Below are 27434 nucleotides of genomic sequence, written 5' to 3' on the forward strand. Positions count from 1 at the left end.
ACAAACTAAAGGAGGAGCTATAGAGGTAATATTTTTGCCTTCAGTTTCATGCTGGTTTAAAGTAAATAAAAACAAAAGACAAAATAAAGGAGGCGGGCCTACTCAAGCTGAGAGTATATTCCCTGTATCATGTTCGGGGCTTCATGTTCCGTATAGCGGGGTGAGTTGGTTCAGGTGTAAAACTGCCTTCACTGTTAAACTAAACCAGCTAACTCATTCTGTCCGAAGAAGAATGTGAATATTGCATTTAAACAGAAGACACTTAGTGTCTGAAATGTGAAACTTGGTCTCGACATGAATAGATATGCAGAGCAAAAAATAGTTAGAGCTGGGGCATTAAACCGATCTCTCACCCAGTCATAATGGGAAGTGTTTTCAAAGAGGTACTTTCTAAATAATCCCCTTTGTGATGAAATATGTTGCTTAAAATATGAAATAAGCGAGGTGGCATCACAGTCAGAAGTGTCAACTAATGTATTCAGGTTCTCAAATAACTCAATATTTCAATGTCGAGTCACTTGCCCCAGATTGCAAGCTTTAGAATGAATTATTTGATCTTGTCTGCGACATTTTGATCTTTCCCTTCAAGATGAAGATTTCGTTCATCAAAAGTCAACCTCCCTTGCCAACATTAAAGGCAAACACACAGTCAAAAACCCAAGAAAGACCATCTTTCCAATTGAATTAATATACATAATAGTACAAAAAAAATCTATTAGTTTGAGACTAATTGTGATTAAGGGCTGTACTGTAAGCTTGAACGTATTTGCTCAAGGTGTGTATTTCTAATCAGTTTGATGTTCCTTTTGGCGTCTTTTCCTCTTCCTGTCTTTGTTTAAAGGTGTTGGTACTTTTCCAGGGGGGTGGTCTTTTGTCTTAACATACCAGTACTTTTCCATGTCTTGTGATTTCATTAAAACACAGAGGCAGACCGGGGGTGAGCGAGAGTGAGTGAGAGTGCGGCTGAGCGAGTTGCTTGTCCTCTCTGCTTCTCTCCCCGGCTGAAGCAGGTTAAAAAACTTGACAAGTCTCTTGCCTAGTGTATTTTCTACAGTCAGACTATTTTTATAGCTCTCCCACACGTCAGTGGTCTACTACTTAGACCCCACATATACAAATAAACATGACAAAAATACCTTACTACAGTAGTTACCTCAAAGATGGGAAGGATACGACAGTCCCTGAGATAACGTTCATATGGGTAGTTCTTTGTATATCCTAGACCTCCGAGAACCTGAAGCGCTTCACTGACACAAATCCAGCCTCCTTCTGAGCTGAAGACCTGTACACAGTAAATAGAATCCATCCTGAGAATATATATGAGCGCATATTTTGATTATATACATATACACACATATATATGTATTTTTGTGTGTGTGTCTGTGTTTGTGTGTTTGAATACAAAATTTTCATTTTTTGATCCGATATTCAGCAGTGTTCCCCATAACATTTACTGACGCAGCAGCGCACAGAGCTCAGGAACGGTTCAAGAGAGATTGAACAAGGATAAGGAGGACAAAAAAGAAATTTTAAACAATGAGTCAAAGCAGGAAGTCAACCCTTTATTTGGACTTTTATGTATATTAATGGTTCCAAAACATTGTGCATTGTCTATCACAGACAGAAAAATATGAATCAGTCCCTTAAAGCTCAGCACTTTGTGTTCCTTAGTGCCAATACTCTGTAGAGACTAATGATATTTTTGTTTTTGCTATACACATTTTAATGTATATTTTTGTATGATTTTCAGAGTTTCTGTGTTGATTCAGTCTAAATTGGTTAGAAGTTGAATTGTAAATTGATCTGCAACCTCAGTGGAACTGTTTAAAAAAGGCTTAAAACAGACTTATATTCTATAGCCTAAAAATGACCTATATTTCATGTTGACAATATCTGTGTATTGGTAGTTAATGCTACATCCATTGCAACCTGGCCATCCTATTTTTTTTAAATTTCATATTATATTTTAATTATTTTATATTTAATCTTTTATTTTATTGTTTGTTAATGATACATCCATTGCAGCCTGGTCGTCCTCGAAGGGCGATTACCGCACATGTGTGGTCCCTTCTCAAGGTTTTTTCATTTTCCTCAAGTTTAGGTTTTTGAGTTTTTCCTTGCGCAGATGTAGGTTTTAGATGAGGGGATGGTGTAACAATAGTCTGTAGTTTGTGATAGTCTGTGGTCTGTGCAGCGCTTTGAGACTCCTTGTTATTAAGGGCTATACAAATTAACATGACTTGACTTAAATAGTTAAAAGTTGTATTTATGTCCCTTTTTATAGCACTGAAGAGTCCATCTTTTTATCTCATGTTAATGCACGCCCACAGAATCCCCCTAGACTATACAACCACGGGGGTCTCACAAAATTCTATGGGAAACACTGCTAAGCCCCGAATACTTTCAGATAGTAATAGTGTCAAGTCATATTGTTTTGTATTGCCCTTAATCACAAAACCCCTGAACCCCTTTACTGAAACCTAGATGAGTGCAAGGAACAAAGAATCAAAAAACCTCAACATGAGGAAAATTAGGGAACCTTGAGAAGTGGTCGCAAATGAGGTATTCCCCCTCATCAGGCTGCGATACTAATGTTGTGGATCAAAATGGGCCTTTAGGAGTAAAGTCTTTTAATGGCCCGGTACCCAAGCAGTCAAAGGTCAACCTCCCCTGCCACCTTTAAACAGGCACTTAAGAAAGACCATCTTTCAAATGGAATTAATACAGTACAGTATCCCCTTTTTCAGCAATGTAAATTAGACACATCTAAGAGTGATTTTTGTGAACGTTGTCACTTGGGTCATTTTGATTAACAGTGTGATTTGTAATAAAACAAATAATAATAATAATTAATACCGTTTGTATGTTTTAGATCAGTGATTTTCAACCACTGTGCCGCGAAACACTAGTGTGCCGTGAGAGGTCAATCAGGTGCGCCGTGAGAAATTATCCAATGTCCTTTTTTAAAATTGAAAATTTTATAAAACATTTGTGAATCATTTTCTGCAAATATTATGTAATTGTCAAGTGTCTGTGCTGTAAACACTGGGGATATTATAAATTATATTGAAATTAAACAGACTGTTCAGTGTCATTTTATAACATTTTTGGTTAGTGGTGTTCCGAAAAAAATTTCCGATGTAAAAAACATGCCATGGCTAAAGAATGGTTGAAATACACTGGTTTAGATAACCAGTTTTCTAGGGTTGGCGATAGTAGGAAGGAGTAAATACAATTATTTGCTCATCTTTTGATTTAAATACCATTAACTATATACTCTTTATAAATTTGAATGCAAATTCGAGATTTTTACACAGAAAATTGAAAATAAATAAATAATGAACCCGCTTAGAAGCTGCGTCATGAATAATAATATGTTTTGTTGGCATTAGCCTTTAGGGTGAAAACTCAAACTCTAAACTGATGTGAGGTGCAGCAAAATAGATTGTGCAGACAGGTGGACTAAAATCCTCTTCTCTATATGCAGTAGTCAGGTTTCCCAAATTTAATCATATTTTGACCTATTTCAAAGTGAGTATTCATTATGGGTAAGGAATAAAGGTTGTGCAAAAGTACAACCTTAACCACTGCAGCTTCTATAGAACAATCAGGTAACCCTGGTCTGTCCATCATTCCTGATGTCAGATACGCCATGCTCTCCATCACGAAAGCATTAAGGGCCATGACTGCAAATTTCTCCTGATGAACAAAAACGAAAAATAATTACAAATCTGATCAACATAGTTGGTAATAACAATTCATATGGTTTTTATGAAAGCATTTTACCTGTATCATGCCAAACTCACTTAAGCGTTTGTTAAATTGCTTTCGAGTCTCAGCATATTCAGAGGTTGATTCTGAGGGTAAAGATAAATACATTATTCCGATTTACTTGACATGTTAGATATATATCCATATATATAAATGACCATATATACATACATATACACACACATATATATCCATATATACATAAAATACACACACACATACATGCATATATATTCATAGATACATATAGACATTACACACACACACACATATATAATATATATATATATATATATATATATATATATATATATAAAAAATGGGCAGCACGGCGGTGCAGTGGTTAGTGCGTGTGCGGCACAGTTCTGAGGTCATGAGGTCGAGCCTCCTGTGTGGAGTTTGCATGTTCTCCCCGTGCTTGCATGGGTTTACTCCGGGCACTTAGGTTTCCTCCCACATTCCAAAAACATGTTAGGTTAATTGGCCCGTCCAAATTGTCCTTGTGAATGAGCGAGCAAATTGTCTGTCCCTGTGTGCCCTGCGACTGGCTGGCAACCAGTTCAGGGCGTCCCCTGCCCACTGCCCGAAGATAGCTGGGATGGGCTCCAGCACCCCCGCGACCCTACTGAGGATAAGCGGTGCAAAAAATGGATGGATGGTGTCCGTATGATGTCACTCAAATGCATCGTTCCAAATATAATTCGGAAGGTTAAAGTCTTGGGATTCAAGAAATGCCAACCATTCCTTAGTTTCTATTTTCTTTTTCGCTCGCAATTTTACTTTGAATATGACAATAAACACTTGGAATTTAGTTTAATTTAAAAAAAGACCCATCACAGAAACATCGATATCACTCTGAAACAAGATACTGGGAAAATATATAGCCGGAGTAGCTCACCGAAGTCGTTGTGTTCAATAATAATGTGCAACCATGGTCCTCTTATATCCGTGAGTGTAGTAAATCCAGGAGAGTAAAATATTTACAAATACAGTACAGAAAAGTAAAATACTGTTTTCTCTATGCCGTCAACCCAACATGCTATTCACATTCATCTTTTTCGGCCAATTGCAGGCTTTGTTTTGCCCCTTTAGCCTATGCCAGCCTGTAAATGATAAAAAGGATCCGCCCTCTTTACCTCCGAATAACTTTAGCCAATAGTGATCGATTCAACTGATGATTGACACATCTTTTTCGGCCAATTGCAGGCTTTGTTTTGCCCCTTTAGCCTATGCCAGCCTGTAAATGATAAAAAGGATCCGCCCCCTTTACCTCCGAATAACTTTAGCCAATAGTGATGTATTCAAATGATGATTGACACATTGGTTAGCCAATGAAACGCCGGTATATAAATCCCAGCATGCACCGCGGACTACTTCGCGTTCGGGGGAAAATCTAGTCGGCGGCTGCTTTCATTAGTTGCAAGACTTTGCGACTTAATATTGATCCATATATAATGCGCACTGTATTATAAGGCGCATGGTCAGCTTTTGAAAAAATTAAGACTTTTAAGTACGCCTTATAGTGCGGAAAATACGGTACATACACATACATACATATATATATATACTGGACTGTCTCAGAAAATTAGAATATTGTGATAAAGTTCTTTATTTTCTGTAATGCAATTAAAAAAACAAAAATGTCATACATTCTGGATTCATTACACATCAACTGAACTATTTCAAGCCTTTTATTATTTGAATATTGCTGATTTTGGCTTACAGCTGAAAAAAACTCAAAAATCCTATCTCAAAATATTAGAATACTTCCTCAGACCAAGTAAAAAAAATAATTTTATAACAGCAAAACTAAATCAAACATTTGAAAATGTCCATTGATGCACTCAGTACTTGGTTGGGAATCCTTTTGCACGGATTACTGCATCAATCCGGCGTGGCATGGAGGCAATCAGCCTGTGGCATTGCTGAGGTGTTATTGATGCCCAGGATGCTTCGATAGCGGCCTTCAGCTCATTTGCATTTGTAGGTCTGGTGTCTTTCATCTTCTTCTTAACTATACCCCACAAATTCTCGATGGGGTTCAGGTCAGGGGAATTAGCAGGCCAATCAAGGACAGTGATGCCATGGTCAGTGCACCAGTTACTGGTGGTTTTGGCACTGTGGGCAGGTGCCAGATCATGCTGGAAAATGAAATACTCATCTCCATAGGGCTTTTCAGCAGATGGAAGCATGTAGTGCTCTAAAATCTCTTGGTACACAGTTGCATTTACTCTGGACTTGATGAAACACAGTGGACCAACACCAGCAGCTGACATGGCTCCCCAAACCATTGCTGACTGTGGGAACTTCACACTGGATTTCAAGCAACTTGGATTTTGCTCCTCTCCAGCCTTTCTCCAGACTTTGGCGCCTTGACTTCCAAATGAAATGCAAAACTTGCTTTCGTCTGAAAAGAGGACTTTGGACACCTATGCAACTGTCCAGTGCTTCTTCTCCATAGCCCAAGTCAGACGCTTCTTCCGTTGTCTTGAGTTCAGAAGTGGCTTGACCATGGGAATACGGCTATTGTAGCCCATTTCCCGGACACGTCTGTGAACTGTGGCTTTTGATACCTGGACTCCAGCTTCAGCCCACTGTCTTTGAAGCTCCCTCAAATTCTGGAAGCGGCTCTTCTTCACAATTTTGTTAAGGCTGCGGTCATCTCTCTTGGTTGTGCAGCGTTTCCGGCCACATTTTTCCCTTCCAACAGACTTTTTGTGGATATGCTTTGAAACTGCACTCTGTGAACAGCCTGCTCTTTGAGAAATTTCTTTTTGTGTCTTACCCTCCTGATGGAGGGTATCAATGATGGTCCTCTGGACAGCAGTCAGATCAGCAGTGATTTAGTTTACTGAACCAAGCTGAGTGTTTTTAAGGCTCAGGAAACCCTCGCAAGGTGTTTCGAGTTAATTAGATGATTCAGGTGATTAGTTGAATAGCCTACTTGTATACTTTTTCATGATATTCTAATATTTTGAGATAGGATTTTTGAGTTTTCTTAAGCTGTAAGCCAAATTCAGCAATATTAAAATAATAAAAGGCTTGAAATAGTTCAGTTGATGTGTAATGAATCCAGAATGTATGACATTTTTGTTTTTTTAATTGCATTACAGAAAATAAAGAACTTTATCACAATATTCTAATTTTCTGAGACAGTCCAGTATATATACATATATATATATATATATATATATATACACATACGGAATGTTGGCAGTGCACTACTAATATGATTAGATAGTTTCAACACAAAATTACTGGACTCCTGGATTTTTTTAAACAAATTTTATAGTATTTTGTCATTGCTCTTTCAAAAAGATGCATCTCCATTTTTGCTATTTTTCATTGTAAATACTTCATTCATACAAATAAATAAAAACATGACAAAAAAATAGAGATACATCTTTTTAGAATATTTGTGATGATTGGTTGTATTTTTTAAACACTTGAACCCAAAAGTCAAGTGACCACTGTGAATGCTAAATTTTAGCAGTCATACCAATTAATTTCTTGATCATTCCAGCTGAAGAACTTCCCATGCTGAAACGTCCAGAGTTGAGTATATTCATGGCAATCTGCTCCCAAGAAAATAGATATCAAACTTATGTCAAAATACCAGGAAATTTCTAACAATAACCTTGAATCCATCCCCTAATTCTCCAAGAATGTTTTCCAGTGGGACGGGAACGTTGTCAAATGACACTTCACAAGCTATCAAAGAAAATAAACTATATAGTGAAATGCGAAATACATAATAATGCTCAACAAAAAAAAAACACGAGCAGTCTTACTGTTTGAGCCCCTGATGCCAAGTTTGTCCTCAGGTGTTCCACTAGTAATACCTCCAAACGATCTCTCAACAATGAAGGCAGAAATTTTATCTTTCTTCAAGCCATTTACAACGACCTCAGTCCGTGCAAACACAGTCATGATGTCAGCTATTCCACCATTAGAAATCCAAATCTGACAGGAAAAAAAGATCAATTGGATAATAAACACACCAAAAACAAAAGTATTATTTTTTTACCTTAGATCCATTTAGAAGGTAATGTTGTCCATCATCTGACAGTTTTGCTCGCATCTGAATAGAGGCTGCATCACTCCCACTGCAAAAATGTTATAGTTGCTTAAAAAAAAAATTGAAAAAAACAAAACAAAACAAAAAAAACTTGGTAACATGTATATGCACATTCATTTTATATATATATATATATATATATATATATATATATATATATATATATTCACATATATAAATATACATATATACATATAAACACAAATTTATATACACATAAAACGTACATATATTTTTCTATATATACATTATGTGTATATACATTATGTGTATATACATATATATATATATATATATATATGTATGTATATATATATATAAATATATAACATATAAACATACATATACCGTATTTTCCGCACTATAAGGCGCACCTAAAAGTTTTTTCAAAAGCTGACCATGCCCCTTATAATACAGTGCGCCTTATTTATGGATCAATATTAAATCACAGTCTTCCAACTAACTTGCAGCCGCTGACTAGATTTTCCCCCGAACGCCAAGTAGTTCGCGGTGTATGCTGGGATTTATTTACCGGCGTTTCATTGGCTAACCAATGTGTCAATCATCATTTGAATCGATCACTATTGGCTAAAGTTATTCGGAGGTCAAGGGGCGGAACCTTTTCATCATTTACAGGCTGGCATAGGCTTAAGCTGTAAAACAAAGCCTACAATTGACTGAAAAAGATGTGTCAATCATCAGTTGAATCGATCACTATTGGCTAAAGTTATTCGGAGGTCAAGGGGCGGATCCTTTTTATCATTTACAGGCTGGCATTGGCTGAAGCGGCAAAACAAAGCCTGCAATTGGCCGAAAAAGATGAATGCGTATAGCACGTGGTTGACGGCATACAGAAAGCATTTTTTTACTATTCTGTATTTGTAAATATTTTATTCTCCTGGATTTACTAAACTCACGGATATAAGAGGACCATGGCTGCACATTATTATTGAACACAACGACTTCGGTGAGCTACTCTGGCTATATATTTTCCTTGTATCTTGTTTCAGACTGAACTCGATGTTTCTGTGATAAGCGGTGCAGATAATGGATGGAATGGAGTGTCTATTTTTAAATTAAACTCAATTCCAAGTGTTTACAGTCATATGCACAGTACAGTTGCGAGCGAAAAAGAAAATAGAAACTAAGGAATGGTTGGCATTTCTTGAATCCCGAGACTTTAACCTTCCGAATGATGGAACGATGCATTTGAGTGACATCGTACGGACACCGCATCCGCACGTGCTCTCGACACGTATTTGCGTCTTTGCAAGCTTTGGGAATGTTAAGGGGGTAATAAGTTGGACTGAACTATCTGACTTTTGTCGACGTTCCCATTGTCGCGCCTTATAATCCGGTGCGTCTTATGTATGTCAAAAATAGGACCAAAAACGATTTTTTCGGGGTGTGCCCTATAACCCGGTGCGCCTTATAGTGCGGAAAATACGGTACTTATATATCTAATACACACATACATACACACAAACACACACATATAAAAATGTACACATACATACATATATACTGTATACACATACATTCATACACGTACATAAATTCACATACACCAGTGTTTGAAACAATGTCTGCCCGGACGCCCGGGGCGTGCATCTTTTACGTCGGGCGTTCAACTTACACGACGTCTCTGGCCGACAAGAAAAAAAAAAAAAGATTAATCTTTTTATTTATTTTTTTCAAATCAAACGTTTGCTTTATTCCGATTTTGAAATATTCGTCCGGTTTGGGAATTTATACATATGTATATATATATATATATATATATATATATATATATATATACACACACACACAATATAAATATACTGGCTTCCTCATGTTTTAGGAATATTTTGTATTTGAATTTTTTTTTCACCATCAGACTATCCATTTTTTCTGTGCTGCTTATCCTTACAAGAGTCGTGAAGATGCTGATCTTTGGACAGTGGGCAGGCGACACCCTAAACTGGTTGCCAGACAGTCGCAGGGCACTCAGAGACTGACAACTCACTCGCTCATTCACGCCTAGGGACAATTTGGACGGGCCAATTAATCTGACATAATTAATCTGACATGCATGTTTTTGAAATATGGGAGGAAACCAGAGTGTAAACTGCGCCCAGGGAGGCCGTGGTACCTGGAATTGAACCCTGGACCTCCACACCATGGGGCTGAGCGATTACCACACATCCTCTGTGCCACACCCCCAGCTTGGTGGCCTTGGGGGTAGGGCGCCCGCCCCTGGACTGGTCGTTGATACGAGCCTCGGCTGAGACATACCTAAGTCTTACAACATTGGTACCTGTTGCCTCCCTGACTGGGGTTGGAATTGGTGGGTTTGGTTACCTAATGACACCCAACGACAGGTGTTGAAACACATCAGTTGGGTTGGGTGAGGGGGCTAGGAATCCCCTCCTCTGTATCAATCTCCCAGAAAAGAGTCAAGAATACAAGAATGTGAGTGCGTTGTTGACTTTCGCCACCTCCAACTAGTGGGATTTGGCTCTGCTATAGCCATACCTACCACCAAACTAATGATGCTCAATGTTGTTGCAAGGCACTACATCAGTCTCCAAGCCATCTGCAAACTCTTTCATGTGTCATGTGTGTTTAATCTGTTCTCATCAGTGAAGACCACAGGGCGCCAAAGACGTAGTTGCCAATTCCGGCTTCTCATCACCAGTTTGTTTAGTCAACTTCGATGTTAATATACAGATTTAAGTGTAAATGCAGATCCAGTTGACTCACAAAGATCAGTTTCAAGTGGCATTCCTTCAAGCCACCTTTTTCCTACCAATGCACTTTTCCGCTGCGCAAGATGGGAAATATCAGACACCTGATAATGATGAGTACTGCTACGTATGGCGTGGGAGTGGAACACCGGAATTGGGAAATGTTTGAAGTTGTTTCCTTTGAGAATTAATGGGATATACAAAAAAATATATATTGGTTGTAGGAACAAAAAAAAAAGTCTCTCTTGGCATACATATATAGAAGATAAACAGAATAAATGCATTGTATATGGATTACATTCAGAATACAGGGAAAGACAGAGGAGAGGGGCTGACAGACATTTTCTTTACTGGCTTTTCAAAACCAAAAGTTGTAAAATTAAAATAACTCTGCAAATTTTACCTTCCAGGCTCAGTCAAACAAAATGCTGCAATGTTTTCCCCTGTGGCTAATTTGGGCAGATACGTCTTCTTCTGGGATTCGTTGCCTGCAATTAGGATACCCTAAGAAAGAGAGCTACTGTCAGAACATTACTTTGTGAATCATATCCTTCTTCTATTTTTTCCAGCATTCCTCAAAAATGAGGCTAAAACGTCAATACGAAGAATTTTTGGATCCCATTGAAACTAGAGAAAAATGTAAATGTTAAGACATTAGAATTTTTTGTAATAATTAATACTTCCAAACTTTTTCGTCCTAACTGGTAACTTCCTTACTATTTTTGGGTCCAATCTCTGGCATGGGCTGATAACCAGTGCATAGACCAGGGATCAGGAACCTATGGCTCATGAAACGGAAAGGCACTTTTAGTCAATTTCAGCAGAAATATATCGGGGATCAAAAATTCAGTGCATTTAATAATCTTGGCATCTTCAGTTTGAATAAATGCAATACTATGCATATTTAACAATAACATGGATCCTCTGCCATTTGCTGCTTGTAGGTTGCCTGTCAGTAAAATCATGGCCCAGCAGATTTCATCTAGAAATGTTAAAAATTTCATTGAGCTAACCTGACCGTTTCATGTGACAAGACAACATAAAAGAGTTTTGAGCTGGTCCAAGAGGTTTCATGTTAATACGCAGAGCATATTTTGGGTCAGCTTTAGTGGCATATGCAATTGTGTTTAAAAAATGTTTTTACCTTCAGTCCAATTGCTTGATGTGCAGCAAGTGTTACTGCTATTGAGCCATCTAATGAGATTATTTCCGCTAGTCGTGCATACATAGTATTGGACAATCCAAGACCACCTGAAAAAGAAATCACAAAACAACTTCACTTTTGGACCATTTATAAAGCTAAGGGTTTATAAGAGACTTGTCCGCAATCATGATGCCTGAAACAAATAAGAGTCTGGATAAATATATCTTTGAGAAAATGTAGGGGTTGGTGATATACTTAAAGTATTCAATAATTTGGGATAAATTTACTCTGTGTTAAATCATTGGTTGTCAAATAGCAGGTCAAGGGGGCGAGGTGTTACATCAGGGAACGTCTTTTTTTTACTTTTCCAAAAATAAAGTGCAATCTTACCTCCACAACATTAAGGGGGCAGTGGCAGAGTGTTTTGTTTACATTGAGCCTCCACACAGTGCCTCAAACCTCTTATTACCATAAGAACGCCAGTGGCCTTGTTTACCAAGCGCTATTTATATTACCGTAACCGATATAAAAAAAAAAACATTGAATTAAAGTAGTTCTCCAAAACACACACAAGGTAGCAGCAACATCCCAAAATCATAACTCACAGGCATACAAGAATGGCAGCGGACCGACTATTCACGAGCAAGAGATGACAGACGGGGCATAATAAATAACACATTTATGAGGGCTTTTTTTTGGTACTCCATGACCAACAAAAAACATTTGAATCCTTTGATAATAACTATTAGTTTTGTCTGTCAAATGGGCAATAAATTGGGGTGCCGATGGGTCATGTATAATATGGGTCTCTGTCTCAAGGAATTGCTTCACCATCTACCACACAGGCCCATAAAACACCAGGTAATCGTGAAAACTAGTTCACAATATATGGACAACTGAGAAAGCCAGACTCAAAAACATTTTTGGAAAAAGACGCTCCCCTACTTGCGACCATTCGACTTACGAAAAACGGTACAAACTAACATTTTTTTCGGGATGTAGAAAAATATCTGGACATTGCTGTAAGTTAGATTCTATATTGTGTGCACTTTTTTTCGAGTATAGGACAGTACTGTAGCTTCTTTCCGCCGCTATCGGCGTGTGGCGCTGTGAGAGCACACCCAGAAATCCGGCTTCCTTTTCCTAGTTCGTGTATAAACATACTATACTGTATCTCCAGCGCGCTAAGAACTTTGACATTTTTATTGTTTAATATCTTATGCATCCATTCAATATGGTTGGTGTAAAGTGTAAAAACAGCATGAGTCATTTATTTTTAAATTAAAGTGGAATAAGAAAGATTAATGCGGTTCAGAAAATGGTTGGACCGTTTCTTTTGCCCACTTCCTACCACTGAGAAGGAAGTAGCCTAACTCTAACAAGTAAGTTAAACTTCACTTTATCTATCTTTATAAAGCATATTATTTTACAAAATGTTTATGTTTTAGAACAAAACAAAACCGGTTACTTATACAAGCCTTAAACATACTTATGTAAACCTTAGACATACAAAATAGCACTGTAGCAACAAAAGAAACTTACGAGCGATTGTCCGTAGCCTATCTCGTTCATAAGTAGGGCAGCGTCTGTATATTTATGACAGTTCATATTTCCAGTTTTTGCTTGTTCTTTGTTTGATTGCATTTTTGATATTAAGACAAAACTCAATATATAGTGTTTGAGGATAATGTTATGGCCAGCGTCCCTGTCTTCGGGGTGTGACTTCTGACAGTCATCTCAGGTTTGACAAACATATCTAATGTTGTGAGGACGAGCTTCTTTTAGCTGAGTCTTCTAGTAAAATTGTTTTTTTAGGCTGTCTTTACCAAGAGAAAGCTATACATGCATTAATAAGCTCAACGTTAGATTATCGCAATGTACTTTTTGTAGACGTCTCCCAGTCGTCTATCATCGCCTTTAACCAACCCAGAGGAAGAATCCCAGCTCTCAAAGAAAGACCTAGTCAATCGTATACGATTCCGGTCCGGTCATCACCCCTCCCTCCGAAGATTGCAACATTTGACGGGGAAATGCGAAGATGATCGGTGCCGTCTCTGCGGTGAGGACGAAGAATCGGCCGAGCATCTCTGGCTGCGGTGCCCTGCACTCCAGTCTGCCCGATAACACCGTCAGCTGGGATTCTCCTTTGGAGAACTACGGAGCCTCCCACAAGCGAGTCTAGCGCTACTGAAGATTATCCTTAGGCGCCTTGAGTGACTCAACAACAACAACAACAACAACACCAGCAGACATGCAGATGTCTCTCCTATTCTTTGGGTCACTGTTCATTTTAGAATTGATTTTAAATTTTTAATGTTTGTTTTTAAAGCTCTTAACAGTTTTCCCCATCTTATTTGCCTGAGCTTTTAACTATTTACAATACTGGTGGAGTTTTGAGGTCCAAGAAGACCAACTTGTGCCGGAAGTGCCCGGGTCAAAATATAAACGCTAGGGTGATCGAGCTTTTCCGGTTGCTGCCCCAGGCTCTGGAATCCACTCCCAGTTGAGTTGAGTTTTATTTTTCACCTGGGTCTCTTTAAATTAAGGCTAAAATTGCACCTCCTTAAGGGGCCGGTCACACAGACATTTGCGGCTGAATCACGGCCAGAAATTTCTGCCTTTGAGGCGGACGCTATTGGACGCATTGAGATCACCATTCAGACGAGATACAGCGGTGCTTAACACGAGGTCGGAAATTCGCGCGCGGGTGGCAGCGCGAAAGAGTTTTGCGCTGCTCAATTCTTCAGAGCGCGGGTACACAACCTTTCACGAGCGTATCGAGGCTGAACCACGGCCAGAAATTTCTGGCCGTGAAGCAGATGCTGTTGGGCGCTGTTGGACGTTTTGAGACCGCCATATAGACGAGATAGAGCAGTGCTTTACTCGCGGTCGGAAATTTTCACGTGGTTGGCCGTGCTCAAAACTTTTGAGCTGCTCAAAAGTTTGAGCACGTGGTAAACCGCGTGCCGCACACGTGGTCAACACGAGGTAATGACGCGGAAATGACGCGGAACGACGTGCTCTGGCCGCGGCCAGGGCGTGGTTACACATGGGTAGGACGGGAAATTTCAGCGGGTAATCGTGGGTGGAGCATGGTAATAGCATGTTCTGCGCCTGTATCGCGGTGTTATTACGTGAAATTAGCGTGTTACGCGTGTGACGGTCAAACGCCTTTCTCCGCGTATAAACAGCGCGAATGCCGAGCACACGTCAGTAGTGCTCGAGACGTCAAGGGGGTGAACATGGATCCCCGTCAGCGTAGTGACCTCGTCTTAATCCATTTTTATTTCTTGACATTTCTTTTCAAGATAATAAAATAAAAATGATGCCATAGCTTGAAATCTTGATCTTCACGGGACTGTGTCTTGTGCGGTTATGATTTCTACAGCCCGGTGCCGAGATTTGCATCCCTTCGCTACTACAACCACTTTTACCTCGTTTTATCTCACTTTTAGGGAATGTAATGGCGAACATATAACCAAAACCACTTCGTCTTGCATTTGTTGGAAATGTAATACAACTTAAACCATTCAGTCTTTGTTTTTGTTGTGAACGTAATCGAACGGTAAATCCTCCCCCCCTCGCGTGAACGCGCATTCTGCTGCGCTTCCAACGAAAGCGATCGTATTCTATATAAAACGCTTATTAAAACTATAAAGCGAGCTAATTATAACAATTGGGAGATCCTAGTCTATATAACGCGTTTATTTAAACAATAAAGCGCGATCGTATTCTACAAATTGCGTTTGTTAACGCGGATGCAAAAGTCACCAATGTCAATGTACGCTTCCCACAAAAGCGATCGCAGCAGAATGCGCGTTCACGCGAGGGTGTGTGGGGGGGATGTGTTGCGTAGGAGTCGGATTTGGGCACAACACCGGCTCGGGAGCTTTTATACCCGTGGTCCACACGAGAAAATGACGCAGAAATGACGCGATGAGGAAGCGGAACAGTCGCCGGCGTGTTTTGCGGGCATACCACCGATGAACAGCGGCTTGGCCAATTTTGCGCATTTTCCATCGCGGGCAACCATGGGCTAAAAAAAAAACGCAAAATTTTAGCCGTGATTCAGCCGCAAATGTCTGTGTGACCGGCCCCTAAGATAGCTTTTAATCCTCATGAGTTAGGGGACACTTTGGTTTCATTTTATCTTATTTGACACTGTTTTTATGGTATTCTGTTTTTATCTATTTTTATTTTTTGTTTGGTTTTTACTTACTGGTTCTCATTGTTATGACTTAAAGCACTTTGGTATACCGAATAGATTGTTGTAATGGGCTTTATAAATAAAGTACATTTACATGTTTGTGGGGTTTAGTAGCGATTTTTATTTTAGCGCAAAAGTGATGTGGCTTTTTTAAGGACTAAACATATTTAACAAATTGCATGGACTGGCTAGAATTAAGATATCCTGAAGTTGACATACCAAAGTCCAAAATAGTACTCCGTAGCAAAACAAAATAGAATTCCTGTACGTTTGACCGACAATTAGAATTGTCACAGATATATAGGACATTGAGACACTCAAAAAAGTCAATTAAACCATATCTGAAATTGTGTAGTACGTAAACAGTGAATTTTTAAATTTTCAACTAGTAAGCTATTTTTGGACCTTCACTTAAACCTGTAAACTATTCATCCGCATGACTACATGACAAGGAATGGGGGGAATCAATGATCTTCTACTGGTAATGGACTCCGGCGCTTCATCACTCTGGGGACTAAATGCTGCTGCTGGACCTTAGTGGTGCCTTTGACACAGTGGACCATAATATCTTTTACTAGAACGGTTGGAAAAATGGGTTGGTCTCTCAGGAACCGTCCTCTTATGGTTCAGATCCTACCTCTCAGGTAGGACGCACCGTTAAATATGGTGAAATGACATCTGAGCCCTTTAGTGTTACCTGTGCAGGGTTCAGTACTTGGCCCCCTTCTTTTCAGCAATTACATGCTTCCGTTAGGTGATATTATTTGCAAGTATATCAGTTTTCATTGCTACGCAGATGACACTAAACTATATCTTCCGATGGAGGAATCTGCCACACTAAACTGTGGAAATTTGGAGGCCTGCCTCACTGAGATAAAAGAATGGATGTCACTCAATTTCTTGCGCCTTAACCCTGAAAAGACCGAAATGCTAGTTATTGGTCCATCTAAATGCCGTGATTTGTTCTCAAAAACGGCATGCATGGACCTGCTCCCTCATATCTTACAGATATCATCTGCCCCTGTGTTCCGGCCCGGAGTCTTCGCTCTGAAAATGCTGGTCTACTATTGATCCCAAGAGCTAAGAAGAGATCCGCAGGTTTGAGAGCATTCTCCGTTTGGGCCCCGGTGCTGTGGAATGCTATTCCCCCCGAGATGTAGGTTTTGGATCAGGTGATGGTGTCATAATAGTCTGTAGTTTGCAATAGTTTTTGATCTGTGCAGCCGTTTAGGACTCTGTGATTAAGGGCTATACAAATAAGCATGACTTGACTTCACTTGACTTGAATTACTTTTGGAAACGATACATGATGGAATCAGGAGTTCAAATTATCATTTTTGCTTTGCCACAAACAACAAAATGACAAATGGTGGTGTCCAGAACTTCAAATTTAGGCTACTCTCTGTTGCCATCTCTTGGCATAAAGTCTCCGTCAGCTCATTCCTCAAGTACTAATAAGAGCTACTAAATACAACTAATAATAACAATTTGGGAGCTTTGGTTGGCGTTTGTACTGAATTAGAAACAGGCATTTAGTTTGATATGAATCTCTAAAATGGCAACTTAGCTGAATTACTAAAAAGGTAGCTTTATAGTTAGCTAGAAAGGTAAACGGATAAAAAAAAAAAAAAAAGCTAGCTAAAAGAGTTCAAAGCCAAATAGAAAGCTAAAAAAAAGCTACATAGCTAACTAGAAAGAAGGCCAGAATTTAGCTTAATAACTAGCAAAAAATGTTTAAACGTTAGCTAGATAGCATCCAAAATGTTTAAAAAAAGTCATGATTTGCCAATTGCTCTCACCTGTGCTCACTCATTTAGCCGGAGCTGCCACTCGTTCCATAATTAGTTCTCCCTTTCAAAAACGTCATTCTCATTCACCCCTTGTCAGTCCGTCTGCGAACCTCAGCACATGCAAAGCAAGCACTTTTGACTCTGGCTCCTGTTTTGATCCTGACCTGTTTCCTGTATTGATCCCCCATCCAAGTTTCGTTCTCCTGTCCTGGCTACCCGTATCCGATTCTGTTTCCTGTATCGATCCCCGATCCCTGGCTTCCCGCTCGTCCCGGCTACTCGACTTGTTCCGATCTCCAACCACGCTCTGTCCCCCGTCCCAGCTGCCCAACTTGTTCCGATTTCCGACCACGCTTCGTTCAAAAGGGCTTCCCGCTCCTCCTGCCCAGCGAGCACCGGATCACTGTTGTTATTTCCTCTTGCCCTGACTTCTCCGATCCCTCAATAAAGCATTGAGTTAAACTTTACGCATTTGAGTCCACTGCTCGTACCGGTCGTGACAAAAAACTAGCTAGATAGCTTGCTAAATAGCTAAAAAGGTAGGAAGATAGCTAGCTACAAAGATATAAAGGTAGCCAGATAGCTAGCTAAAAAGAACAGCACAATTTTTGCTCATTTGTTATTTATAACCCGTAAATTTGAATATAGTTTGAATTTCCTGTAAGATAAATCGATAAAAAGATGATTAAATAAATGTGTTTAATATTGTACATGAATAGTTTATGATTGTATCCTCTTAATTGCTTAAAATGTATCATAAATAGTTGAATATTATGAACTGGAATTTTCCAAAATGTCTTATATAACCACTAATGTTATCACTACGTTGTTACTATGTTATTATCAGGTTAAATTATAAAAATAGGGTTAAATAGAAAAAAACTCATCTTACTAGAAAATCACAACGATCCAGCACTGGTGAGCTATTTTCCAAACCGTTCAGCGGGCACCTGAACTGTCCTTAGGAGCACCCATGGGCACCACGTTGGAGACCCCTAGTTTAAAAGATAAAAAAAGTAGGAAATATAAATTTAGCCTCACCACTGTCTATGTCTATACGAATGCTATCATTCATTCTCAAGGACAGTACTATTTTCGTTCTCGTGTAGTGGAATTTCTGGGAGCCTGGAGACAGTATTTTTTAGGATTATCTAGTTTGTCGTAAAGCCCTGTTAAAAGGGAAATTTGAAGCTCCAACCGCACACATAGTATCCAAATTTTAGAACTGGGTCTTAAGAAGTCTGCAGGTTTAAAGGCGTTCCTTATTCGGCCCCCGTGCTGTTAAGTGCTCTGCCCTCTGATATAAGATCTGCAACCTTAGTGGAAGCGTTAAAAGCTAGATTTAAGACACACCTAGGCTATGTTCACACTGCAGAGCCTAATGCTCAATTGATTTTTTGGGTGAAATATGTCTTTGTGAGAGCGTTTATATTTTCAACTAAATGCGACTTGTATTCGACTTGATCTTTCTTCCTGAACACCACAAATGGTCAGCATGCGCACAACAGGACACGTGAAGTACTCACGGATGTTAACAGCAGAACATTGTTGCCCCAGGTATTTATTAAATCCAAAACCTCACTTTCCCCCATTGAATTCTGTCTGTGTGGTGGGATTTGAATGTAAATAAGCTTTAAGAATGAACTCAAGCCACATGTTGTGAATCAGCAATGCAATGCTAGCTGTTTCATGGGTTACAAAATAAACAAGTGTTTATCTTCCATAAATGTGGGATCTAATGACACTTTCGTCTGACTTGGTTGTTTATTTCTCAGCTTCCTTTTGCCTAGTTCAAGGCAAAAATGACGTCCGCAGCCTTTCAACATGGTGCAGGTTCGCATGATGCGCCCTGACCATTCACACAGCAGTCGTATTCCCAAAAAATCGGATATGTATTGGATTTAGGACCACATATGAAAATGGATCTGGAGTGAAAAAATGTGTTATGTGCCGTTCAGACTAACTTTTAAAGATCAGATACAGGTCGCGTTGGTGCAGAAAAAAAATCGGATTACCCTGCAATGGAAACCTGGCTTTATGTTATTTTGCCAAGAAGTGATTTTCCAAAGTAGAGTTCGTACACCTTTTTCATGGCCAAATTCAAGCAGTTTCAAGGACTTCAAAAACTATTTTTCCAATTTTCCAGTATCATTATCCCAGTAAAAGATGAATTCCAGCACTTAACAGGCTTATTTTTGCAGACTTTGATCACTTAATGGAAGTCACTATCTTGCTTCGAGCAAAGACAAATAATTTGAGAGGTTTCTATCTATGATCTCCATCTTTTTGGTCATAGGGCTGGTTTGAACTGACAAATTCTGAAAAGCTTAAAGTATTTTTGTATTCCATTCTTTGTGGTTGCACTAAAAAATAAATATTTTTACTTTTTGTTGCATTGTTTGTTTTTTAGGCATTCTGTATTGCCTGACTTTAAAGACTATTAGTAGAAACAACTTGAAAGTTGAATTTGAGTAAAGATTTACTGTAGATTGCTATTATATATAGAAAGGTAATACATCTTTTAAAATAAATTACTAAATTATTTGGTACATGTTTTATTACTAATGATAATATATAACTATCAAAAAAACACCCAAACAAGAAGCCACTATAGCAGGCGTGTCTGTGTTATGTCTAAGTCAAGTTAAGTCATGTTTATTTGTATCGCCCTTAATCACAATAAGTCTCAAAGTGATGCACATACTACAGACTACTATTACCCTTTGTGATGGAAAACCAAAATAGGCAAAGGAGAAATTTAATCTCTGGATGAGAAGAATTAAATACCATGAAATATAACAGGTAATAACAGAATGTCCGGTTGACAGCTTAAACCATTCAGTCTTTGTTTTTGTTGTGAACGTAATCGAACGGTAAATCCTCCCCCCCTCGCGTGAACGCGCATTCTGCTGCGCTTCCAACGAAAGCGATCGTATTCTATATAAAACGCTTATTAAAACTATAAAGCGAGCTAATTATAACAATTGGGAGATCCTAGTCTATATAACGCGTTTATTTAAACAATAAAGCGCGATCGTATTCTACAAATTGCGTTTGTTAACGCGGATGCAAAAGTCACCAATGTCAATGTACGCTTCCCACAAAAGCGATCGCAGCAGAATGCGCGTTCACGCGAGGGTGTGTGGGGGGGATGTGTTGCGTAGGAGTCGGATTTGGGCACAACACCGGCTCGGGAGCTTTTATACCCGTGGTCCACACGAGAAAATGACGCAGAAATGACGCGATGAGGAAGCGGAACAGTCGCCGGCGTGTTTTGCGGGCATACCACCGATGAACAGCGGCTTGGCCAATTTTGCGCATTTTCCATCGCGGGCAACCATGGGCTAAAAAAAAACGCAAAATTTTAGCCGTGATTCAGCCGCAAATGTCTGTGTGACCGGCCCCTAAGATAGCTTTTAATCCTCATGAGTTAGGGGACACTTTGGTTTCATTTTATCTTATTTGACACTGTTTTTATGGTATTCTGTTTTTATCTATTTTTATTTTTTGTTTGGTTTTTACTTACTGGTTCTCATTGTTATGACTTAAAGCACTTTGGTATACCGAATAGATTGTTGTAATGGGCTTTATAAATAAAGTACATTTACATGTTTGTGGGGTTTAGTAGCGATTTTTATTTTAGCGCAAAAGTGATGTGGCTTTTTTAAGGACTAAACATATTTAACAAATTGCATGGACTGGCTAGAATTAAGATATCCTGAAGTTGACATACCAAAGTCCAAAATAGTACTCCGTAGCAAAACAAAATAGAATTCCTGTACGTTTGACCGACAATTAGAATTGTCACAGATATATAGGACATTGAGACACTCAAAAAAGTCAATTAAACCATATCTGAAATTGTGTAGTACGTAAACAGTGAATTTTTAAATTTTCAACTAGTAAGCTATTTTTGGACCTTCACTTAAACCTGTAAACTATTCATCCGCATGACTACATGACAAGGAATGGGGGGAATCAATGATCTTCTACTGGTAATGGACTCCGGCGCTTCATCACTCTGGGGACTAAATGCTGCTGCTGGACCTTAGTGGTGCCTTTGACACAGTGGACCATAATATCTTTTACTAGAACGGTTGGAAAAATGGGTTGGTCTCTCAGGAACCGTCCTCTTATGGTTCAGATCCTACCTCTCAGGTAGGACGCACCGTTAAATATGGTGAAATGACATCTGAGCCCTTTAGTGTTACCTGTGCAGGGTTCAGTACTTGGCCCCCTTCTTTTCAGCAATTACATGCTTCCGTTAGGTGATATTATTTGCAAGTATATCAGTTTTCATTGCTACGCAGATGACACTAAACTATATCTTCCGATGGAGGAATCTGCCACACTAAACTGTGGAAATTTGGAGGCCTGCCTCACTGAGATAAAAGAATGGATGTCACTCAATTTCTTGCGCCTTAACCCTGAAAAGACCGAAATGCTAGTTATTGGTCCATCTAAATGCCGTGATTTGTTCTCAAAAACGGCATGCATGGACCTGCTCCCTCATATCTTACAGATATCATCTGCCCCTGTGTTCCGGCCCGGAGTCTTCGCTCTGAAAATGCTGGTCTACTATTGATCCCAAGAGCTAAGAAGAGATCCGCAGGTTTGAGAGCATTCTCCGTTTGGGCCCCGGTGCTGTGGAATGCTATTCCCCCCGAGATGTAGGTTTTGGATCAGGTGATGGTGTCATAATAGTCTGTAGTTTGCAATAGTTTTTGATCTGTGCAGCCGTTTAGGACTCTGTGATTAAGGGCTATACAAATAAGCATGACTTGACTTCACTTGACTTGAATTACTTTTGGAAACGATACATGATGGAATCAGGAGTTCAAATTATCATTTTTGCTTTGCCACAAACAACAAAATGACAAATGGTGGTGTCCAGAACTTCAAATTTAGGCTACTCTCTGTTGCCATCTCTTGGCATAAAGTCTCCGTCAGCTCATTCCTCAAGTACTAATAAGAGCTACTAAATACAACTAATAATAACAATTTGGGAGCTTTGGTTGGCGTTTGTACTGAATTAGAAACAGGCATTTAGTTTGATATGAATCTCTAAAATGGCAACTTAGCTGAATTACTAAAAAGGTAGCTTTATAGTTAGCTAGAAAGGTAAACGGATAAAAAAAAAAAAAAAAGCTAGCTAAAAGAGTTCAAAGCCAAATAGAAAGCTAAAAAAAAGCTACATAGCTAACTAGAAAGAAGGCCAGAATTTAGCTTAATAACTAGCAAAAAATGTTTAAACGTTAGCTAGATAGCATCCAAAATGTTTAAAAAAAGTCATGATTTGCCAATTGCTCTCACCTGTGCTCACTCATTTAGCCGGAGCTGCCACTCGTTCCATAATTAGTTCTCCCTTTCAAAAACGTCATTCTCATTCACCCCTTGTCAGTCCGTCTGCGAACCTCAGCACATGCAAAGCAAGCACTTTTGACTCTGGCTCCTGTTTTGATCCTGACCTGTTTCCTGTATTGATCCCCCATCCAAGTTTCGTTCTCCTGTCCTGGCTACCCGTATCCGATTCTGTTTCCTGTATCGATCCCCGATCCCTGGCTTCCCGCTCGTCCCGGCTACTCGACTTGTTCCGATCTCCAACCACGCTCTGTCCCCCGTCCCAGCTGCCCAACTTGTTCCGATTTCCGACCACGCTTCGTTCAAAAGGGCTTCCCGCTCCTCCTGCCCAGCGAGCACCGGATCACTGTTGTTATTTCCTCTTGCCCTGACTTCTCCGATCCCTCAATAAAGCATTGAGTTAAACTTTACGCATTTGAGTCCACTGCTCGTACCGGTCGTGACAAAAAACTAGCTAGATAGCTTGCTAAATAGCTAAAAAGGTAGGAAGATAGCTAGCTACAAAGATATAAAGGTAGCCAGATAGCTAGCTAAAAAGAACAGCACAATTTTTGCTCATTTGTTATTTATAACCCGTAAATTTGAATATAGTTTGAATTTCCTGTAAGATAAATCGATAAAAAGATGATTAAATAAATGTGTTTAATATTGTACATGAATAGTTTATGATTGTATCCTCTTAATTGCTTAAAATGTATCATAAATAGTTGAATATTATGAACTGGAATTTTCCAAAATGTCTTATATAACCACTAATGTTATCACTACGTTGTTACTATGTTATTATCAGGTTAAATTATAAAAATAGGGTTAAATAGAAAAAAACTCATCTTACTAGAAAATCACAACGATCCAGCACTGGTGAGCTATTTTCCAAACCGTTCAGCGGGCACCTGAACTGTCCTTAGGAGCACCCATGGGCACCACGTTGGAGACCCCTAGTTTAAAAGATAAAAAAAGTAGGAAATATAAATTTAGCCTCACCACTGTCTATGTCTATACGAATGCTATCATTCATTCTCAAGGACAGTACTATTTTCGTTCTCGTGTAGTGGAATTTCTGGGAGCCTGGAGACAGTATTTTTTAGGATTATCTAGTTTGTCGTAAAGCCCTGTTAAAAGGGAAATTTGAAGCTCCAACCGCACACATAGTATCCAAATTTTAGAACTGGGTCTTAAGAAGTCTGCAGGTTTAAAGGCGTTCCTTATTCGGCCCCCGTGCTGTTAAGTGCTCTGCCCTCTGATATAAGATCTGCAACCTTAGTGGAAGCGTTAAAAGCTAGATTTAAGACACACCTAGGCTATGTTCACACTGCAGAGCCTAATGCTCAATTGATTTTTTGGGTGAAATATGTCTTTGTGAGAGCGTTTATATTTTCAACTAAATGCGACTTGTATTCGACTTGATCTTTCTTCCTGAACACCACAAATGGTCAGCATGCGCACAACAGGACACGTGAAGTACTCACGGATGTTAACAGCAGAACATTGTTGCCCCAGGTATTTATTAAATCCAAAACCTCACTTTCCCCCATTGAATTCTGTCTGTGTGGTGGGATTTGAATGTAAATAAGCTTTAAGAATGAACTCAAGCCACATGTTGTGAATCAGCAATGCAATGCTAGCTGTTTCATGGGTTACAAAATAAACAAGTGTTTATCTTCCATAAATGTGGGATCTAATGACACTTTCGTCTGACTTGGTTGTTTATTTCTCAGCTTCCTTTTGCCTAGTTCAAGGCAAAAATGACGTCCGCAGCCTTTCAACATGGTGCAGGTTCGCATGATGCGCCCTGACCATTCACACAGCAGTCGTATTCCCAAAAAATCGGATATGTATTGGATTTAGGACCACATATGAAAATGGATCTGGAGTGAAAAAATGTGTTATGTGCCGTTCAGACTAACTTTTAAAGATCAGATACAGGTCGCGTTGGTGCAGAAAAAAAATCGGATTACCCTGCAATGGAAACCTGGCTTTATGTTATTTTGCCAAGAAGTGATTTTCCAAAGTAGAGTTCGTACACCTTTTTCATGGCCAAATTCAAGCAGTTTCAAGGACTTCAAAAACTATTTTTCCAATTTTCCAGTATCATTATCCCAGTAAAAGATGAATTCCAGCACTTAACAGGCTTATTTTTGCAGACTTTGATCACTTAATGGAAGTCACTATCTTGCTTCGAGCAAAGACAAATAATTTGAGAGGTTTCTATCTATGATCTCCATCTTTTTGGTCATAGGGCTGGTTTGAACTGACAAATTCTGAAAAGCTTAAAGTATTTTTGTATTCCATTCTTTGTGGTTGCACTAAAAAATAAATATTTTTACTTTTTGTTGCATTGTTTGTTTTTTAGGCATTCTGTATTGCCTGACTTTAAAGACTATTAGTAGAAACAACTTGAAAGTTGAATTTGAGTAAAGATTTACTGTAGATTGCTATTATATATAGAAAGGTAATACATCTTTTAAAATAAATTACTAAATTATTTGGTACATGTTTTATTACTAATGATAATATATAACTATCAAAAAAACACCCAAACAAGAAGCCACTATAGCAGGCGTGTCTGTGTTATGTCTAAGTCAAGTTAAGTCATGTTTATTTGTATCGCCCTTAATCACAATAAGTCTCAAAGTGATGCACATACTACAGACTACTATTACCCTTTGTGATGGAAAACCAAAATAGGCAAAGGAGAAATTTAATCTCTGGATGAGAAGAATTAAATACCATGAAATATAACAGGTAATAACAGAATGTCCGGTTGACAGCTTCACTGTCACTGAGACAGACTTTTTATTTCTATTTGATGCAGTAGTTCTCAAATAACAGGGCGCCTCTCTCAGGGTGGGGAGCGTACGACCTTAGGGATTTGTTCTGTTCAAGAATAGGGTGCAATTGCACTCCCACTACTTTAAGGGACAGTAGCACTCTCATTGGCTGTGTGTGTGCTCCTAGTGAGGAAGTTTTGTTTACACTGAGCATCAGCACTCTGCACAGAGTGGGAAGTGTTGAAAGTGTTGACACAAAGTGTAGCAGACCCACAGGTTACACAATGAAAATAATATTAAGCAGGGATGAGAGGACAGGCGGACAGAAGCGAAGATTAAGAGCCAAACAAAAGTCTCCTCCGAAAGCCTTAACGAGGGAATGTGACGAAGCATAACTAGACAAGGAAAAAAAAAATCGATGTTGTTACTGTGGCTATTAATGTTAGCAGCAGAGAGCATGAAGCCAAATAAATGAAGCCGTCACTTGAAGGGACAGTGTGTTATGTTTAGTGCCTCCTTGTGGTACAAAATAACTTTCATCCCGTATAAAAAAAAAACATTGATTTGAATAGTGTGAAAAAATACATGAACGATCATATTAATGGTAATTTCTATTAAAAATAAATCATAGGTCGTGAAATTGGTATTTCTTTTCACCAAGGAATCCCCACTCAGGTCGGCGCCATGTTTTTTTGGCATTTTGCTGCCAAGTTTTGCCATTCATTACTGGCCCTCTATCGTACCTGACAACAGAGTGCATCTAGTGGTCAAATATTATACATTGCACCTTTAAATACATTACACCTTAATTACGGCGATAAGCCTTTAGTGTTTAAATTTTTTCCGTTTCATTTATGAAAAAATGCGCAGTTTGAATGAATGAATAACGAAGATAGAACAATAACCCTTAAAAACCCCAAAACCCCCCGGTAGACCGTCCAGATGTGTCTGAGAGATGGAATAAGAGCTTGCTCTGTCCACTCCACGCATCGGGCCGGTATTGCAGTACCTCCGGGAACGGTGCATTCGCAATGATCGCAGCAAGGCTTTGAGGCTAGGACCTTAGCTTAGCCTTTTGGCTGAGAGTAAGGCTTTGTAGCGTATCATGAATTGACCGATAACGGAAAATGGATAATTAATAAAGAAGATAGAACAATAACCGCATACACCCTGTATATTATATATTTTTGTTGTACAGGTTATATATCTTTTTAATATTGTGCTCTCGAGCTAATTTTGGTGATCAGTTTAAATAATTGTGTATTAATTTTAGGGCTGCAACTAATGATTATTTTTATAATCGATCAATCCAACTATTATTTTTTTGATCAATCAATGAATCGGATTGAAAAAACAACATTAATATATTCCTATTCTTTATTCAAATATTAAAATTTTGTGGACGAATAAGAAAATAGTGCACAAAATAGAATCTACTACAATATTAAACAATACAAAATTCTGTGTTTGTCAAATAACAAACTAAATACATACAAATGTATGCTATACACCTGCAAGTATGTACTTTTTTTGGAACAAGATATCTTTGCAAATCTAAAAACGCAGTGACACGTATCAACATT

General features: G+C 38.9%; 1 protein-coding gene across 4 annotated transcripts in view; it reads right to left on the reverse strand.

The window, feature by feature from the left end:
- Nucleotides 1-27434, reverse strand: part of acad9 (acyl-CoA dehydrogenase family, member 9) — a 55574-nt gene that overhangs the window by 12085 nt on the left and 16055 nt on the right. For all 4 annotated transcript variants that reach the window (XM_088337374.1, XM_088337375.1, XM_088337376.1 and 1 more), the window contains 9 exons: nucleotides 11723-11829; nucleotides 10982-11082; nucleotides 7799-7877; nucleotides 7563-7734; nucleotides 7409-7482; nucleotides 7271-7346; nucleotides 3787-3857; nucleotides 3580-3699; nucleotides 1154-1282 (listed from right to left, as the gene is read on the reverse strand). In XM_088337374.1, coding sequence (XP_088193500.1) covers nucleotides 1154-1282; nucleotides 3580-3699; nucleotides 3787-3857; nucleotides 7271-7346; nucleotides 7409-7482; nucleotides 7563-7734; nucleotides 7799-7877; nucleotides 10982-11082; nucleotides 11723-11829 — 929 coding nt within the window. The remainder of the gene's footprint in view (nucleotides 1-1153; nucleotides 1283-3579; nucleotides 3700-3786; nucleotides 3858-7270; nucleotides 7347-7408; nucleotides 7483-7562; nucleotides 7735-7798; nucleotides 7878-10981; nucleotides 11083-11722; nucleotides 11830-27434) is intronic.

This window comes from Urocampus carinirostris, chromosome 6 (genome assembly GCF_059441175.1).
Source record: "Urocampus carinirostris isolate Australia breed hairy pipefish chromosome 6, RoL_Ucar_1.0, whole genome shotgun sequence".
Lineage (NCBI taxonomy): Eukaryota > Metazoa > Chordata > Actinopteri > Syngnathiformes > Syngnathidae > Urocampus > Urocampus carinirostris.